Consider the following 18,909-nt stretch of genomic DNA (forward strand, 5'->3'; position numbering starts at 1 on the left):
ATTGATAAGACATGTGCTGCAGACAGGAGGTGATACAGTTCTGAAGATCTCTTCTGTAGTCAGAGGTTTGAACCAGTTCAGAGAGTATAATCCACATTCTTCATTAACAAGACTAAACAAACAGGGCACTAAATGTGACTGAACCTGTCGTCCATGGCCCAAGAATGTACCCCAGTGGGACGGAACGCTCTGGGGGGCCAAACGGCTCAGTGTGTACGTCCTATACGATCATTTCCTGATAACGATGAAGCCATAGCCCCGCCTCTCCCCACCTCTACTGCTACTGCTACTGACCATGCTACTGCTACTGACCATGATACTGCTACTGCTACTGACCATGCTACTGCTACAGACCATGCTACTGCTACTGCTACAGACCATGCTACTGCTACTGACCATGATACTGCTACTGCTACTGACCATGCTACTGCTACTGGTCTGCTACTGCTACTGCTACTGATCATGCTACTGCTACTGCTACAGACCATGCTACTGCTACAGACCATGCTACTGCTACTACTACAGACCATGCTACTGCTACTGCTACTGACCATGCTACTGCTACTGACCATGCTACTGCTACTGCTACTGACCATGCTACTGCTACTGCTACAGACCATGCTACTGCTACTGACCATGCTACTGCTACTGCTACAGACCATGCTAGTGCTACTGACCATGCTACTGCTACTGACCATGCTAGTGCTACTGCTACAGACCATGCTATTGCTACTGCTACTGACCATGCTACTGCTACAGACCATGCTACTGCTACTGCTACAGACCATGCTACTGCTACTGCTACTGACCATGCTACTGCTACTGCTACTGACCATGCTACTGCTACTGCTACTGACCATGCTACTGCTACTGCTACAGACCATGTTAGTGCTACTGCTACAGACCATGCTACTGCTACTGACCATGCTACTGCTACTGCTACAGACCATGCTAGTGCTACTGCTACTGACCATGCTACTGCTACTGCTACTGACCATGCTAGTGCTACTGCTACAGACCATGCTACTGCTACTGCTACTGACCATGCTACTGCTACTGACCATGCTACTGCTACAGACCATGCTAGTGCTACTGCTACTGACCATGCTACTGCTACTGACCATGCTAGTGCTACTGATCATGCTAGTGCTACTGCTACTGACCATGCTACTGCTACTGACCATGCTACTGCTACAGACCATGCTAGTGCTACTGCTACTGACCATGCTACTGCTACTGACCATGCTACTGCTACTGACCATGCTACTGCTACTGCTACTGACCATGCTACTGCTACTGCTACTGACCATGCTAGTGCTACTGCTACAGACCATGCTACTGCTACTGCTACTGACCATGCTACTGCTACTGACCATGCTAGTGCTACTGCTACAGACCATGCTACTGCTACTGCTACAGACCATGCTAGTGCTACTGCTACAGACCATGCTACTGCTACTGCTACAGACCATGATACAGATGTTAGTGCAAAATCTACAGCTCCTCTACCACAACCATCAGCAACAAGTGGACATGGAGAACTACATGAACTACATGTTGCTAAATCCACCGCGGAGAATAAACAGAAGGGCAACCAGGCAACCATGGCAAACATACTCGGGGGGTCTTATTCGCTGCTTTTGGTGTATTTTGTGGCGGAAGTACAGCGCCACTTACAGGCCCGGCATATGTACTACAGCGTCTCCAGCGGGTCGAGCGGTCTCGTGTGAAGGGACACGTTTATTGAGCCGTATCCGTGTGGACGGAAGACTTTTTTGATATCGAATTCGGTTCGTTTGCGTTCCGTTTGCGTTCCCGTGTAAATGGGGCCTAAGAGGGATAGCAGCAACACCCCAAGACCGTAGACCTATGCCATGGGAAAAGAGAATGTGATGGACTGGGTTAAAGGTTAGATACCAAAACAAAAGATTCCCCAACAATTCCCATATGTTCTGAAACGTTTTTGCCAAGATTCTGGGTTTTACACTGACGTAGCGTTGCAGATCATTTGTAGTTCCATAATATATGAATTTGCAAATGAACGTTTGGGAAATAAAATGACAAAAAAAGTCTTGTTGTATATAAAACATAAAAGCAAGAAATATCTATATTCTACTATCAGCAGACAAACCTTGCGATTCAGCATTTATATTTAATGTATTTTATACAACACTGTATACATGTTGTGTATATATATATATATATATATATATATATATATATATATATATATATATATATATATATATATATATATATATATATATATATATATATATCACAATATATTGTAGTATAATATGCAAATGTGTATGTAAATCTCTTTATTTTATGTTTTTTCTTCAAATTCTTACTTTTACTTCCAAGACCAAGACATCACATGTAGAAGAAGCTACATGCTAACATTATGCTAAATGGTTGCAGTTGTAAAAAGGGCACATATATATCTCCTAAAATAAGGTGTGTGCCCTCATGGAGAGGCAATAACAAGTGGATAAAGTGTGTGAACGTAATGTACTGTATGTGAGGAAAACAGGCTTGGAAAGAGGCACATTGGGAGTAGTGACGTCTCCATTATTTTGTCCACATTGATGTGTGCGTGCGGCTGTTGTTCAGATTGATTAACGGACACCTGCTGCTGGATAAAGGTCAGCTGGAAATGACGTGTTTACATCCTCTGATGCTCCAGTGAGGTGTGATGAAGCAGAGCATGTTATCTGATCGTCACTAAGTATAGGTGAACTGCTGGAAACAAAACTCTCACTAAAACGCCGCACAGCTCTTATCAAGAGAAGCTGTAATTACCCCGTACGCATCGGCGAGGATTAATGTTCAATTATGGGCTGTTTGACTGCTTTTTGTCTGTTTGTAGATGGAACTGATATTACTGAATGAGATCAGTGAGTAGGAATTCAAAACAAGACATTTATATGAAAATGGGAACATAAAAAGGCATAAATTAATGGGTTTTTTACAACTTTCTTCAAAAATATAAGGCTACAATAACACAATAGAATCGCCAGTGTGTTTGCATTTAGAGGACAGTGTGTGTGTGTGTGTGTGTGTGTGTGTGTGTGTGTGTGTGTGTGTGTGTGTGTGTGCGCTCTCCTCAACGTTTATAAACTAAATCAGCCCGAGGTAACTGTAGATAAGACGGGGAGGGAAGACCCGGAAAACAGGATTATATAACACCTTCTGTGTTTCATAATCAACCTTTATCTATTACAGTAAGTCACACACACACACGTGATCATGTGACCAGATAGTGTGTGAGTGTGTGTGTGTGTGTGTGTGTGTGTGTGTGTGTGACTAACCGGTCACAGGAGCAGGCCACCAGCACACTCAGCAGGTTGTAGATGATGAAGGTGAAGATGACGGCGGTGATGGTGCCGCGGGGGATGGCGTAGCTCGGGTTCTTCAGGTCACCTGGTGCATACAGACAGGTTTAGAAAGATTAGTTACATTAATTAGAATCTGAATAGTTTGATAGAGAATACCGGGAGAAATTGGGTTGATCTCCTTTTTCGACATACATTTTAAAAAAGCAGCTCGACTCATCTCATTGTACCTGTATAATGAAAATAAAGGATTCTATTCTATTCTATTTTAACCATAGGAACTTGAAAAATGTGCACTTTGTACTACAATCAATACTAACATGTGTGTTACAGGACACACACACACACACACACACACACCTGACATGTTGGATCCAGCCATGATGCCGGTGCAGCCGTTGAACATGACGGCAAACACGGTGGCAAAAGTCATCATGTTTCCTGTTGTGTAGTCCAGAGTGTAGTCAGCTGTGAGAGAGAGAGAGAGAGAGAGAGAGAGAGAGAGAGAGAGAGACAGAGAGAGAGAGAGAGAGAGAGAGAGAGAGAGAGAGAGAGAGAGAGACCGAGAGAGACCGAGAGAGAGAGAGACCGAGAGAGAGAGAGAATAAGTGGCTGTGTGTTTATCAGCAGCATCACTCTGCCCACAGAAAGTTCAATTTGACGTTGACACACACTCCTGTGCACCAAACATCAGCGATGGAGGAAACACACACATTATATCTGCTGCTCTCAGATCTACTGAATCACAGGAAGCTGTAAAAGAAAACAGACTCGATTCCCAAAAGTGTCCAAGATGGATCAATATTAACATTTTTACTAACTTTTTTTAACGTGACAACACAGAGAAAGGTCTATTCTCTAACAGGGGAAATTGTTATTGATGCTGGTAAAAAATAATTTTAACATAACATGACAATATGATGCAAAAATAATCAATCATATTGCAATTTCATTAAAAAATAATCCACATAACGCAGCCCTAAAACACAAAATAAATATTAAATACGATATTCCCAGCATGCTTTGCGTGAGGACAGCCTCAGATATGTTTGCCTCCACCTTGCATTTGCACAAAGGGGGTTAATTGTGTTAAATGCACAAGAGTGAGTGAGTGAGTGAGTGAGTGAGTGAGTGAGTGAGTGAGTGAGTGAGTGAGTGAGTGAGTGAGTGAGTGAGTGAGTGAGTGAGTGAGTGTGTGTGTGTGTGACTGGCCTATTGTTAGGAGGTAAACAAAAGTCATATTTAACAGCAAAATATCAGCCGTTTTTTTTATTGTTTAAGCCCCCTATTGTTTATTAAAATGTTAAATCATCACGTAATTCCTAACACGTGATTACCCATTTTTTCTCTGGACTCTGAAATAATCACATGTAAAAGGATGACTCTCCATGCGTGTGTTTGTTTAGTCCGATCCTGGGATTATTCAGGCCGTGTAATAGTTCTCACGTGCCGCTGATTTACAGCAAATAGCTTAGTGATCATGTGTTCTGATATAAATCACTGCAAACAGAAAGAAGTGATCGGATAGATTTCCAGAGAACGTGTTCAATATCTGGAACCAGATTTATCAAAGCCTCTGTCCTCTGCAGGAAAGATACTCTTGATTTAAAAAAACAAACAAACAAGGCCACACAGGTTCCATTCACAGCAGTGCTAATTATAGTTATGAAAGAAATTAGAATAAAATTGATCATATATATTTTTTGTCCTAATTTTAGTCATTTTTACCCGGATACAAGTTATTTTAGCCAATTAAAAAAAACATATTATATCATATATTATTGTTACTCTAAGTTGTTTAACTTATTTTAGCTAAACAGGCCTATTTGTATTGTTCTTTTAATATATAAAAAATACTCATAAAATCTGTCCTACGCTGCTCAAATCCCTCCTGTATCATGAATCAAAACACTAATTCATTCATTTCAATTGAAGTTAATAGTGTGTAATAATTTTTTTTTTTACCCGGATACTAGTTATTTTAGCCATTTTAAAGAGTTGTTTTGGGACTTTTTTTTAAAGCCTATTTGTATTTTTTTGTAATTCAATTATTGTAATAAAATCCAGCCAAATAACATAAAAAAACAGATAATTTAAGAAACTCCCAGCATGCTTTGTGTGAGGACATATTTGGCGTCCCTCTTACCCATGGATGTATAATAAGAACTGGATACAGCGTGGGAGGCGGGGCCTCGTTCTTTCCTATGAGAGTTGCTCATTGGCGCATGAAGACAAAATGGCCCCAACTTTTGAGAGAGTGAAACGTCACGAAAGTAATCATATAATCCGTTCTTATTGTGCATCCATGGGTAAAGGTAAAACTCATGTAGTACTGAACACGTCACATGAACGTGCCTGACGGCGCGGTCACATGGGTTGGATCCGCGTTCATAATGCAGAGGAAAAGAACTCTCAGAATAACGTTATTAGCACATTTTACATTTACAGACGTCTCTTTCCCCGATGTTAGCCAATGGGAAAAAGTGTTTCCGGGCCCAGCGACTGATACAGAAGTGTAGTACCGCCGTTTGGCCACAATGAATATTTTCCTCAGAGTCCGGCGCACTTCCTGGGGGCTTGCTCTGACCCCACAGGTTCCCGAGCAGCGTGTCCAGCTTGAAGCCGGATACTAGTTGTTTTCGCCATTTTAAAACAGGCATTTTATCGTGTATTATTGTTGCACTGGGTTGTGTTGTTGTGTACACTTTTTAATAGCTAAATAGGCCTACTTGTATTTCTGTTGTTATTTATTTATTGTAATAAAATCACTTAAAATCTCTCCTACGGTGCTCTATTCTCTAACAGTGGAAATTATTATTGTTTCTGCTAAAAGAAAATAACAAACTAACACTACTATCTGACAATATGATTAAAAAATAATCAATCCCTCCCATCATTTCAGTCAAAATAATCACAATTTTCCACATAATAGTGTGAAAATACATTTTAAAACGTTTTTTTTGTCTTTTTAATAGTAATTTTACCCGGATACTAATTATCACTCCCATAATATCAGACAAAATAATCGCACATTTTCAAATCCTGCAGCCCTAAAACACACAAAAGATCAAAAAACAAACTCCCAGCATGCTTTGTGTGAGGATATATTTGGCGTGTCTCTTACCCCACAGGTTCCCCAGCAGCGTGTCCAGCTTGAATCCGGTGAAGTTGGCGGTGGTGGGGAACGAGGGTCCCGTCCCGTTGAAGGAGGCAGACGAGGGCAGGACGATGGTGAGGGGGCCCACAGCGAAGAAGCTGATGAAGACGGTGCCCAGAACAAACATGACCACCAGGAAGATGAGGAAGGTGGCCTTGGCGTAGAGGTGAGCCCCCACCATGCAGACGAGGACGCAGAGGAGAAGGACCCCTGTGCCGTAGAGCAGGGACCACCAGTAACCAGAGGGGAGCACCTGGTAGGGGGAGGAGGCCAGAGACCCACCTGGGGGGGAGGGAGGAGGTGAGGAGGGAGGAGGTGAGGAGGGAAGAAGAGGGAAGATGAGATAAGATAGGACTTTATTTATCCCGAAGGAAATTGATTTGCCAGAGTTGTGTGTGTGTGTGTGTGTGTGTGTGTGTGTGTGTGTGTGACGTCTTCTACGATGTGAAAAATAGGAACAGAAACACAAGTCACCTTTGAGTCAGAACAATCTGAACAATGATAAAGATATAGTGAAGAGTTATAACGACCGTATATTTAAATATCACCAGAGACACCTGGATCCAGTGAGAGAGCTTTCTGTGGGAAACAGAAATGATACGAGGCACTTCCTGTTCCTTTGTTCTGCTTTGTCTCAGTATCACTACTCTACCTATTGTTACTTAATTGCCTACGTGCTTGCTCTATCAGCTGAAGTTCCCTTATGCATGAAACCTCTTCTATACTTTCTCATTTGTGTATTTGCATCTCTTAATGACTTAAAATCCCACTGGACATTTTACATTCATATTATATTTAATATTGAATAATCCATTCTTGCACCTCTACTTGATCTGTGCTATTGCTACTTGTTGGCTGTAGTTGTATTATATTTTCTATAACTAAGCTTCACATTTCTTTGTATTTCTCATAAAGTTCCAGCATGCTTACTTATTAGCTTATTAGCTCGCTTGCCTGTTTACTTGCTAAGTGCGTACTTACTTTCTAGCTTGCTTACTGGCAAACTTGCTTAATACTTCAATGCTTGCTTACTCGCATGTTCTACTTACTTGCATACTTTCTTACTGTTCTACAGTACTTGTTTGCTTGCATACTTACCTACTCATTTGCTTATTGGCTTGTTCACTTTTCGCTTCCTTGCTTATTCGCTTGTTTGACATTTACTGACTTACGGCCCGTCCACACGGCGGCGTGCGTTGAAGCTTAAACGCTTCTGCCCATTCACTTTGAATGGGGTGACGTCACGCTTTGCCGAACTGCATTGTGGGAGCGTCGATTCGCTTTGCTCGCTTCAAAAGTTGAGCAATGTTCAACTTTTGAAGCTTCGACGAAAGCGTCAGCCAATCAAATCATATGCCAGTACAAGCTCTAGCCAATCAAACCGCGTGCTTGTGTGTCCGGGGCGGGAGATTCATGTGATTGGTTGTTAGTCGAGCTTCAGACACGCCCGCCGCCAAGCTTCAACGCACGCCGCCGTGTGGACGCTGCGTTACTTACTTGCTCTGTTCCTTGCATGCTTACTTGCTTACTAGTTTACTTACACTCTTACTTGCTTGCATGCTTACATACTTATTTACTTTATTGCTTACTTTTACCTGACTTGTTTACTCCTTTGCTTGATACAGTACGTACTTGCTTGCATGCTTACTTTTTACCATAATCACTTGCTTGATACGTACTTGCTTGCATGCTTACTAACTTATTTACTCACTTCTTGCTTTCTTGCATACTTTCTTACTGACAGTACATACAATTTGCCAAAAAGCACCAGTCCACACTCTGTCTGTTCGGGGATTTGAACCGGCGACCCTCCACTTCCCTAACAAAGGTACTGCCACCCTTAAATGTAGACACTACATACATGCAGTATCTCAAATGTAACATTTTTTATTTAAACAAAAAATTAAAGAATTAAAATGTTTACATTTTTTTTTAATAATTTTAGTTTTTAAAGAATTAAGAATTAAAAAAAAATAAGAATTAAAATTAATTAGAAAAAAATAAGATTAAATTAAGAAAGTAAACCTCAGAAGTTCCAAGGAGGCAAACTGGCACCTCTAAAACGCACCAGTCCACACTCTGTCTGTTCGGGGATTTGAACCGGCGACCGGCCACCCTTAAAAGTAGACATTACATACATGCAGTATCTCAAATGTAAAATGTAACATGTAAACAAAAAATTTAAGAATTACATTTTTAAATGTTTAATTTGTAAGAATTAAAAAAATAAAGAAAAAATTAAGAAAAAATGAAGAAAAAAAAAATAAAGAAAAAATAAAGAAAAAATAAAGAAAAAATTAAGAAAGTAAACCTCAGAAGTTCCCAGGAGGCAAACTGGCCCCTCTGGAAAGCACCAGTCCACACTCTGTCTGAACCGGCGTTCAATGGAGACACTATCATTTTTTCTGCACTAATACTAAATGATCTGGAAGCTTTTTGTCAAGGTGTTGAAATGAAACGCACCCTCCGGCACCCCGAAGGTGTCGACGATGGCCTCCACCAGGCCCAGCACGAAGAGGGCGCAGGCGCACACGTTGGCCAGGAAGAACATGATGCCGATGCTTCCTCCGAACTCCGGACCCAGCGCTCTGCTGATCATGTCTGAGAGACGCTCAGGAAAAGGGTTGGTTGGATAGGAAGTATTCATGTCTTTTAAAAACCGCAGACTGAAAACCCAACTAAAATAAAAATGTGAAATATTTAAATTAAAAGATTAACATTTCAATTTAACATTTTAAAATTTGAAAAATGAAAAAAATGAAAAAATTGAAAAGTTGAAAATGTGAGAATTTAAAAATTGAAAAGTTGAAAAGTAAAAAAAATTGAAAAGTTGAACATTTGAAATTGTTATCAAAATAATGTATATAAAATCTAAAATAATTGGTAAAAATAAATAAATTTAGTTCTTCTGATTTTAAACTAATGCACAACCACCTAAAAAACTGTTTCTTATTTGAAGCGGGTTGTAGTAATCGCAGGTTTGTCGCTGTTCTGAATTTGATCTGTTTTGTAACTTGTATGGTTTATTGTGTCAGCTTAATGTAACATGGTGTCATGTGATGAAACTATGATGAAATGTCATGTTAAAGTGGATACAGTAGGCCCCCCCGGCGTCCAGCGCTCCGTTGGTGGAGATGGCGCAGACCGACAGCACCGTCATGCAGATGATGAAATACATCAACAGGAACATGAAGATGGCTTGGTACAGTCCGGAGTGGCCCACCATGAAGCCTGCACAAAACACAAAACACAGACACTGTCAGAGGAAGACTTCAAGAAACTGAACATTATTTCACTTTGAGATATAAAAATTCACACTTGTGAAAAGTAACAGTGGTGGCTTCCTTCCTTGTTTTTCTATCAAAGCCACTAGACGCCTTAAACAGACATTTTTAACTCATTTTCTTTCCTTCATATTACTTACAGTTGCTTGGCCTCCGATGGTTTACATCAGGGGCATCAAACTCAAATACACAGAGGGCCAAAATAAAAAAATCGGTACTAGTCGAGGGCCGGACTGGTGCAATGTTTATTGCACAACTTATTGCACATATTTAACCTGGAACTAACAAAGCTTAAATTATTGCCTATAAAAACAACATTAAATAATCAGTTGCAGTCATTTCTTATGATTACATTTTTCCACAGGCCAACAACAGCTTCAAAAAAACTATTCCCCTCAAAGAAAAAATCAAACATGTCCTGTTGACGTGAGAAAGAAAGTGCAGAAGGAAACATGTAAACTCAGTGTGCTGCTCTGTGATGCTAGTTCAGATACTTGGCATCTCATCTCGGGTGCAAGGTCATCAATGTTTGGGGTCAGGCTCTGAGCTGAGGAGACCCTCAGGATGGAGTGAAGGTGTGCGTGCAATATACCGGCGGGCCAGATCTAATAGTAATTAGAAATTATCCTGCGGGCCGAAATTAAATCCACCAAGGGCCTGATTTGGCCCCCGGGCCTTGAGTTTGACACATGTGATTTAGATGATATTATGCGATGTGTTTGCTCAAAATAAAATAACAAACTTTTACACATGCAACAAAGAAAAGAGGCCTTTACAATATTGAAAACAAATATGCAAAACTCAAATAAGATAACAAACAACTTAGGTATTCTTTCTGTTTTGATACAGCTCATATAACTTGATAACTTAAAGGGTAATTGTACGGTTAGAAAATGTTCCTCGACGGCGTCTGTCTAGCAGGTTGCTGCCCATCACTGTCACTTTAGAGGAGGTGCCGTGGGAAATGTCTTTTATACTCTGGTTGACTACAGATGTCACGATTAGGTGGCCTTTCTTATAAAAACAAAATACTGGCTCTATATGGGTGTCTAGATCAGGTCTCTAGTAATTGTGTGCTCAAAGTGCACCAGATTGAAGCATTTTACTTTAAAATGTTCAAAACAATCTTCCCGGGGGTATACCCCCAGACCTCCTTGTGGATGTGACGTCCACCCCCCAATTAAAACATGTGAATACATTTGAAGCCATTTTGACATATGTCACTGTCCATTCTTACCTACCCTACCTTTCAGTACTTGAGGTACTTGTACTTCAATGTATGCTAGTTTATACTTCTATTATTACATTTTGGATGCTATTAATGTACTTTTTACTCCACTAAGTATTCGACAGCTTGAGTTACTTACAGATTCAGATTATTAGATAATACAAAATATAAATCAGAAGAGAGAAATTCAACTTCCCAGTCGTATGTCAGATGTTTTTGTTCAGACAGAGACAGAGAGGCTTGTTTGAGACGAGCTGCGGCTCACCTCGAAAGTACACGAGAATAGCCGATTGCAGCCGGGGGAGGTCTCAAAAAGCTCGCCTGAAGTCGGACAGCTCGGAGTCGGCTTGACTCGGTTTGCATTTATAAAGAATGCACAAATGTGTTAATGTCAGATATGTACTAAGTAAATACATTTGTTCCTGCTCAAGATTAGATTCAACTTTATTGTTATTGCACAGATTACAGGTACTGAGACAACGAAATGCAGTTTAGCTTCTAACCAGGAGTGCAACAAGCAGTCAAGTGAAAAGTAATGTACACAATCTACAGAATAAAATATAGAATGAATTGAATGATGAATAAACAGTGAGGGATATGAATACACTATATACACAGTAGCCTATGAGCAGTATGAGCAGTGTGTATGAATATGCTAAGATATATAAAGTATGAAAACGGTAAGCAGTGCAAGTATAGTATAAAATATATAGATATTAATTTCCTGATGATAAACATTGTGGAACAATGATGAAAAATGTGAATGGAAGTGGCGACGTAAAACTGACACAAAACAACAACACACTTTTGCGGAGCCAATAGAGAGGCGAAGTCCCTCCCTCTCCGGGGGGCCTCCATGGGACCTTATTTCGGAAAAATGATGTATTGAAGTCAATGGCGAGAGAAAGATTATCTTTCGATCCCGTTTGAATTGTGCCACGAATTACACATATGATGTTTGTCAATTTAAAAGATAATTTTGCAATTCAAAAAAATAAAAATGTGTAAAGTAACACTTTTTTTGTGTGAAAGCTCTCAATGAACTCCATCTCCCGTCTCGCACCACACACCAAGACGGCCGTCACGTTGGCACATTTCACTTCTTTCTTTCAGAATGAGGCGAAAAGTATTAAAAGAGGTGAAAATCACTCCAAGTCTGGGCATGTTGAGAGCTGTACATACACACAAGGGGAGTTAGTCGGTTCATAAGAGCCAGCATGCGGGACCGGGACTCTGGGATTTGTAGTCTTTCTAGTTGCGTATTTTTCATAGTCTTATATTTCAACAGTTTTACGACAAAATGTGACTTTTTTGACATGGAAATAATTATTTAAGATTGACAAACATCATCTGTGTAATTCATGGCACAATTCAAACGGGATCGAAAGATAATCTCCCCATTGACTTCAATACATAATTTTTCCGAAATAAGGTCCCATGGGTCGGAAGTGGGCAGGACTTCGCCTCTATAGGAGAGTTTCATCACCAGCACGGGGTAAAAACCACCAATGAGCGCTCAGCTCGATATACCAGCGAGTCGTTTCCCATCAAGCATTTCGCTTCCGCAGCTCGTGGAGAGAAACTGCGCCGCCTCGCTCTCAAGGCTCGTCTTTGTCCCGCGAGATTTCAACGTCTCATGCAGTCGAGCCTCCAGAGCAAGTCGGACAAAATGACTAACCATCATGCAACGCACTAGCAAGACGGCGGTCGCAGTTGCGCAGGTCTGCGTCGGTCTCGCTCATCTCAAACGAGCCTATAAGTTCTTCCTTTTACCTTTCCTATCATTGTTAGGCAACTTCTCCAAATGTAATAAGAGGGAAGTTAAAGTTCCCGGGGAAGACACACAGATTGAGGAAGAGGAATAATAACCACATTAATACACACTGTTACTATCAAAGTTTCTGTAGTACTCAATGATTCATGCCATTACTCCATGCTCTCTGAAAGTGAAACAAGGATCAGAGAGGAAAGGGATTCCCGTTTCGTCTTCAGGAACATTTTCATTAAAAGTGTCAAACTAATTCATAAGCTTGATAAAACAAACCTAATTCACATCTTCAAAGGCAAAGTCATGTGAGTGTAATCAAAGTGTTAGACACACATGTATTCCCCATTACCACCATTGGATGTCATATTTGATTTAATATATTTATACATACGATCTTGAGCTGTACCAAATGTCATATTTCTTTACATTAAAAGCAAGCTTTGAATGTCTGTCATTCACCCAAAAAACATAAAATGGGCTAAATAATAGAGTTCGTTATTGCGGTTTTATAAACTCAATTTTTAGGGGTAACATGTTGATTTTATATCATTAATGTAAATGTGATTTTGAATATTGTAATAATGCATATGCTGTTTTTTCCTGGTTTGAAATGCCGGGTACATTTTACATTTTTATTCAATTTAATATTTAACATTCCATTCCTAACACATTTAATGTATATATAATATCCTGCTTTATATTTTCTTACTGTTATTTGTATTTCAACATGTATATTTCCTACTTTTTTTAAATGCCATTTTATTTCTATTTGAGATGTTTACATTTTGGATTGTTTATTTATAGTCTTTTAATTTCTCTTATGTCCTTGTCTTTTTGTGCTGCCGCAACGCAAACATTTCCCACATTGGGATCAATAAAGTACTTCTTATCTTACCTTATCTTAAAAACACACATTGACTGCATCAGGGGGAAAAAAAAGACTCTCTTATCATTCATATAATGTATTTTCTGTTATATTCTCATTTGCACTATTGTATATTGTATATCAGTATGTTTTCAATTGTATTAAAGGGAGGCTGTGGCTCAGTGGGATGGTGCGGTTTGGGTAAAAGCGTCTAACAAGTGACATGTAATATAATATAATATATCTTTGCTCTACTTGGAGAATCCAAATCTGCTGTATCTTATTCCAATAAACCCTGACCTTTGGACTTTACAGCGCCCTGAGGTTATTGGAAATGTTTCGAACAAACAAAACTGAAACCATACAACTCAGAGATGTATTTCTACAAATAGTAATAATAATAATAATAATAATAATAATACTAATAATGTTAGTGTAGCCTTATCTTTATCTGTAAATATGAATAAATATGTGCTTAAACACATTTGAACGCTGATTTTGAACATTATGTGTAGCTTTAAAGATTGAAACTCTTCAGAAAAGCCAAAAAATGGCAGTAAATGAAAGAGATTTTATGACCTGCTTTCATAATATATAGAGTTTTAAAAAAATGTTTGAGCACTATATGTCATTTTTGATAGATTTCGACACAGGAGATGTTTAATTTAAAACACCAAAACAATATAAGTTGATTTACTGACATTTGACGCCTTAATAATAACTATATAATGACTGATACTCGAAGATGTGTTTTCCTACAACACAGAGGTCTGTCAGCCCTCACACATGTCGATGCTTTCACAGATGATGTATACATCCACATGTAGTTCCACATCCACAGTGAAAACTACTGAGGGGCATGGTACAGTGTGAATAGTAGACCTACACACACTGCTACTGTGTGTGTGTGTGTGTGTGTGTGTGTGTGTGTGTGTGTGTGTGTGTGTGTGTGTGAACTGTGTGAACTGTGTGAACTGTGTGTGACCACGGCATAGCAGCTGACATCTCACGAGACTGTGAGGGCAGAGGGTGGGTGAGAGAGGGAGAGCTGGAAAACAATTTGGACGTAAAACCATGAGAGGAACGCACGAGAAAAATTACACATTTGATCAGAGAGGAGATCAAGTGAGGCGTGAAAGACATTTGTTCTGCTTCCCCAGCGGCCTCTTTTTCACGCTTTGACAGCAGAGATGTGAAACGGTGGATTCATGATTAGTTGCTTCTCACACGTTTACTCAATTTGACCAGAAAACAGACTTCACGCTCTTTACGACATGGACTAAAATAACTTATTTCAGCAATTTTGACCTCAAATTTCATCTTTACTACAGAGGAAAAAGATGCTTCAGGGAAGTTTATTAATCGTAGGTTACACTTCCCTTCATATGTCAACACTGTGAGGAAAATATCACAACTACACTATTCTGTATTACTTTGACATGTAATCCCTTAAAGGGGACCTATCATGCAAAATGCACTTTTGTACGTCTTTTCTACATGAATATGTGTCCCCGGTGTTCCAGGGAACTCACCAAGTGTCAGAAAACACAACCCTCTCTATTTTCCTCCATACCCAAATCTCTAAAAAAGGGGCTGCAACGGATCTGATCAAAACTGATCCAGATTTGAACACTTCTATGACGTCACAGAAGTGGCGCTACGGCTATTGGGCCAACTCTCCACCTATCAGGGAATGGGGTTGGGCCACGGCCGGCCATTGCCGCTCGAAAGCGCTGGAGACGCTGTAGTACATATGCCAGGCCTGTAAGTGGCGCTGTAGTCTGCCACAAAAGCAGCGAAGAAGACTTCCCGCGCATATGGTAACCATGGTTAACCTTCTGTTTATTCTCCGCTGTGGCTTTTTTTCTCCCTCCCCGAGGCAAGTGTTTGCTCCCGCTGCTTTAATTCAATGCAATCCCTCCCCGTCGAGGCAAGCACTGTAATTCTCTCCGGTTAGTCCACCAGCAGATGACAAACACCCACCTCTCCGCCTCTTCCAAGGAACGAGGGGACCGTGCGGCAGAGTTTCAGTTTCAGTTTCTTTCGCCGGTCAAGATGTCCGTTAAAGTTTAAATCTTCCGGACAAAATTAGAAAAGTGCCGGTCAAAGGTCTTCTTTGTTATTTATTGAGCTTTAAAACAAATGAATAACGACTCTATAGGCCTATAATAATATAATAAAACCATAGACTGTATATATAAATAAAACCCTCTTGACTTGATCAGAGCACGGCTCCCCTCTCCTGCAGGGGGGCGTGGTCAGCTGCAGCTCACAGAATCAGCCCCGTAGACAGCAAACAGCACATAGAGCGAAATGAGGCATGGCTAAAATGCATGATCTGTTTGGTATTTTGAAAACAGAAACGTATAAATATACCTTATATAGGTATGGCCCTACAATATATCATTGAAATATAGCATGATAGGTCCACTTTAACTTCTGGAGTTTATCCCCCTATCCCAGGGTAAATTCAAGAAATAGGTCCAGCATTTGCAATTTTTAAAGCTTTTGTAAAGGTTGGAGCAAGTAGTTTATGCAAAACTTAAACCTTAAGAAAATACATTTTATAGTTACCCACTACATTTAAATAAAGATGGAAAGCTCTCCTGGATACATAACCCACCTGAAAAACTGTGTGATGATGAGTTTAATATCATTATTTATAGATATGGCAAAGATGTGTCTGCTCACTGAACTAAACTCACTGAATGTAATGATCCAATAGCTCACTTTTCATTTAAAGAAGGGTGCTTTTTGAACAGTTTTCACACTGAAAATAGGACCAAGTTTTTTTGTAAGTACCAAAAGTAAACTTATATTATATTGTAGAATATTTTGTGTCTGATACTTTTCTACTTTTACTTGAGTACAATTTTGAATGAAGGACTTTTACTTGTAACAGAGTATTCTTACACTCTGGTACTTCTACTTTTACTCAAGTACAAGATCTGAGTACTTCTACTTTTACTCAAGTACAATATCTGAATACTTCTACTTTTACTCAAGTATAAGATCTGAGTACTTCTACTTTTACTCAAGTATAAGATCTGAGTACTTCTACTTTTACTTGAGTATTTTGAATGCAGGATTTTTACTTGTAACAGAGTATTCCTACACTCTGGTACTTCTACTTTTACAGTAAAGATTGAGATTGAGATTTTACTCAAGTACATGATCGGAGTAATTCTCCACCTCTGGTAACTTTACACCATCACATCTCTGTAGTGATTAAGGAATACATTATTACCACTCACCTATCCGGAGGAAGACCACCACGCTGAACATGGACAGCAGGGTCGGGATCACCACCCCGAAAAACACCGACAGTTTCTTCGGTTGCTGCCGCTGGAGGCTGCTTTTCATCCGGGGTCCGACCGGGTGCTGCTGCGGGGCCAGGCCGGCCGGAGGGGCCCGACACTCGGACTCATTGACGCTGGCCGAGAGGCGGTAGTGGAGGAGAGGAGTCCGCTCTGTCATGGTGGATCCTGGCTCTTTACACCGTCATAGAGCCGGGGAAATCTGTCACTGTGGATCCGACTGTTTTTCTCTAACGGTTAATAAAAAAACCTGTTAAAAGTTTCCGACGGTTTTCTCCCAAGTTAGTGCTCTTTACACCGTCATAACGAGAGGGAAATCTGTCACTGTGGATGCGACTGAGTGTCTCTAACTGTTAGTAAAACAAGTAATACAAACCTGTCAAAAGTTTCCAACAGTTTTCTCCAAAGTTAGTGCAACGTCCAGATTGCAGACCGTTAAAAAGTTAGCGAACTACATAGCGAAGCAGGAAATAAGTACTCTCTGTTCCCTTGAAATAAAGCCAACTATATGCTGACATATAGTGGTAAGAAACCAGTTATAAGTCCACTCCAGCTGCCCATACTAAGGATAATACTAAGGATAAGGATAAGTGAGTAGTGGAGCTACAATAGAGAATCATGTGATGGCCCAACGGTAGCTGGTGACCATCACAAGCAGCACTTCCTGTTAGGACTTTAAGAATAAAAGCTTTTTGACAAGCTGGAGGAGGTAGAAGAAAAACTGAACACAGAATTATTCATTTGAAGTTTAATTGTTTTTAGATGTGATGGAGATGGGGGTAGGCCTACTTATTAGAGATTGTCATAATGGTCTTTTATCTGCCAACCAAATCTACGGGTACAAATAAATAACCACCTGAACAATGAAAGTACTGCATTTAAAATGTTACTTAAAGAAAAATACAAAGCATCAAAATATAGGTAGGTACCAAAATGTATACTTGGCCGACTCATTGTAGCGGGTGGCAGTAAAAAGTATTTTATTTGTACCAAAAAGTATTGTTTACATGGAGTATAAGTAGGCTAGTATACAATGATAATAATCAGGTAAGTATCTACAATTGTACTTAGAACAATACTTTAGTACTCAGTTAGTCTGAAAATTGGAAATAAAGTATATATTTTAAGATGTGTCTTTACAAAACCACTCATCATATTAAACCAATGCCTGAGGATTGAAACTTTGTTTTGAAGATGTACAGAAATGATTTGAACATACTTGACAGTGGATTAATAAGAGGCTCATTCATGTATATGTAACACCAGTTAATTACAAAATGTTGACAACAATATATCAGACACATATGAGTGCAATGAGTGTATAAATGAACCCTGTATCGTTGCATTTACAGGAAAATAATAGAGTTTTTAAAAAAAAATGACATACAGAAAACTGTCTGGAAATAAACCATGTAATTGAAAGTATTTATTTTTTAACTGGTAGGAAGATATATTAAAAAGGTACATTTTACCAAGAGAAACAAAGGTATTTGTTGTAAAAACACATTGTAGGTAACAGTTTCCGGTTTGCACTGCCTGTTTCCTGTAGCTTGACAAATCTTTTTTCCAGCCCACTGATTTCCACCAGCCCGGTGTTCTGGGTCATATGATCAGACTGGCTCAGCCAATCAGAGAGCAGCGTTCTGGGGACACCTGCTGACAGCCCAGCATCAGTTGGAAAGGGTGTCATGTGATCTCACTTCAGAATATAAGTTTAAATGACTTTTTAGCACCTCAGAACATATGTATAAATGCATGTCAAAGTGTATTATTACATGCTTTTCACTTGTTTAATGAAACTTGTCAAACTTGATAAAAAAGGTCCATATAAATGATGTTTTTTGCAACAAAGATACAATGCATGTACCAAAATGGCTATGCAAATACAGTGAGGGCAAAAAAAAGACAGACCGCAACAAACACGTTTCCTCTTTTTCTTTAACTTCTGTATT

At 39.7% G+C, this 18,909-nt stretch overlaps 1 protein-coding gene across 1 annotated transcript in view; it reads right to left on the minus strand.

The window, feature by feature from the left end:
* Window positions 1–17,559, minus strand: part of zgc:153039 (uncharacterized protein LOC767698 homolog) — an 88,567-nt gene extending 71,008 nt beyond the window's left edge. The window contains 6 exon segments of the mRNA XM_034123780.1: window positions 3,315–3,426; window positions 3,699–3,806; window positions 6,463–6,777; window positions 8,959–9,096; window positions 9,592–9,726; window positions 16,895–17,559. Of these exon segments, the coding sequence (XP_033979671.1) occupies window positions 3,315–3,426; window positions 3,699–3,806; window positions 6,463–6,777; window positions 8,959–9,096; window positions 9,592–9,726; window positions 16,895–17,117 (1,031 nt within the window). The 5' untranslated portion in view covers window positions 17,118–17,559.
* Between the last annotated feature and the right edge of the window lie 1,350 nt (window positions 17,560–18,909).

This window comes from Trematomus bernacchii, unplaced genomic scaffold (assembly GCF_902827165.1).
Source record: "Trematomus bernacchii unplaced genomic scaffold, fTreBer1.1, whole genome shotgun sequence".
Lineage (NCBI taxonomy): Eukaryota > Metazoa > Chordata > Actinopteri > Perciformes > Nototheniidae > Trematomus > Trematomus bernacchii.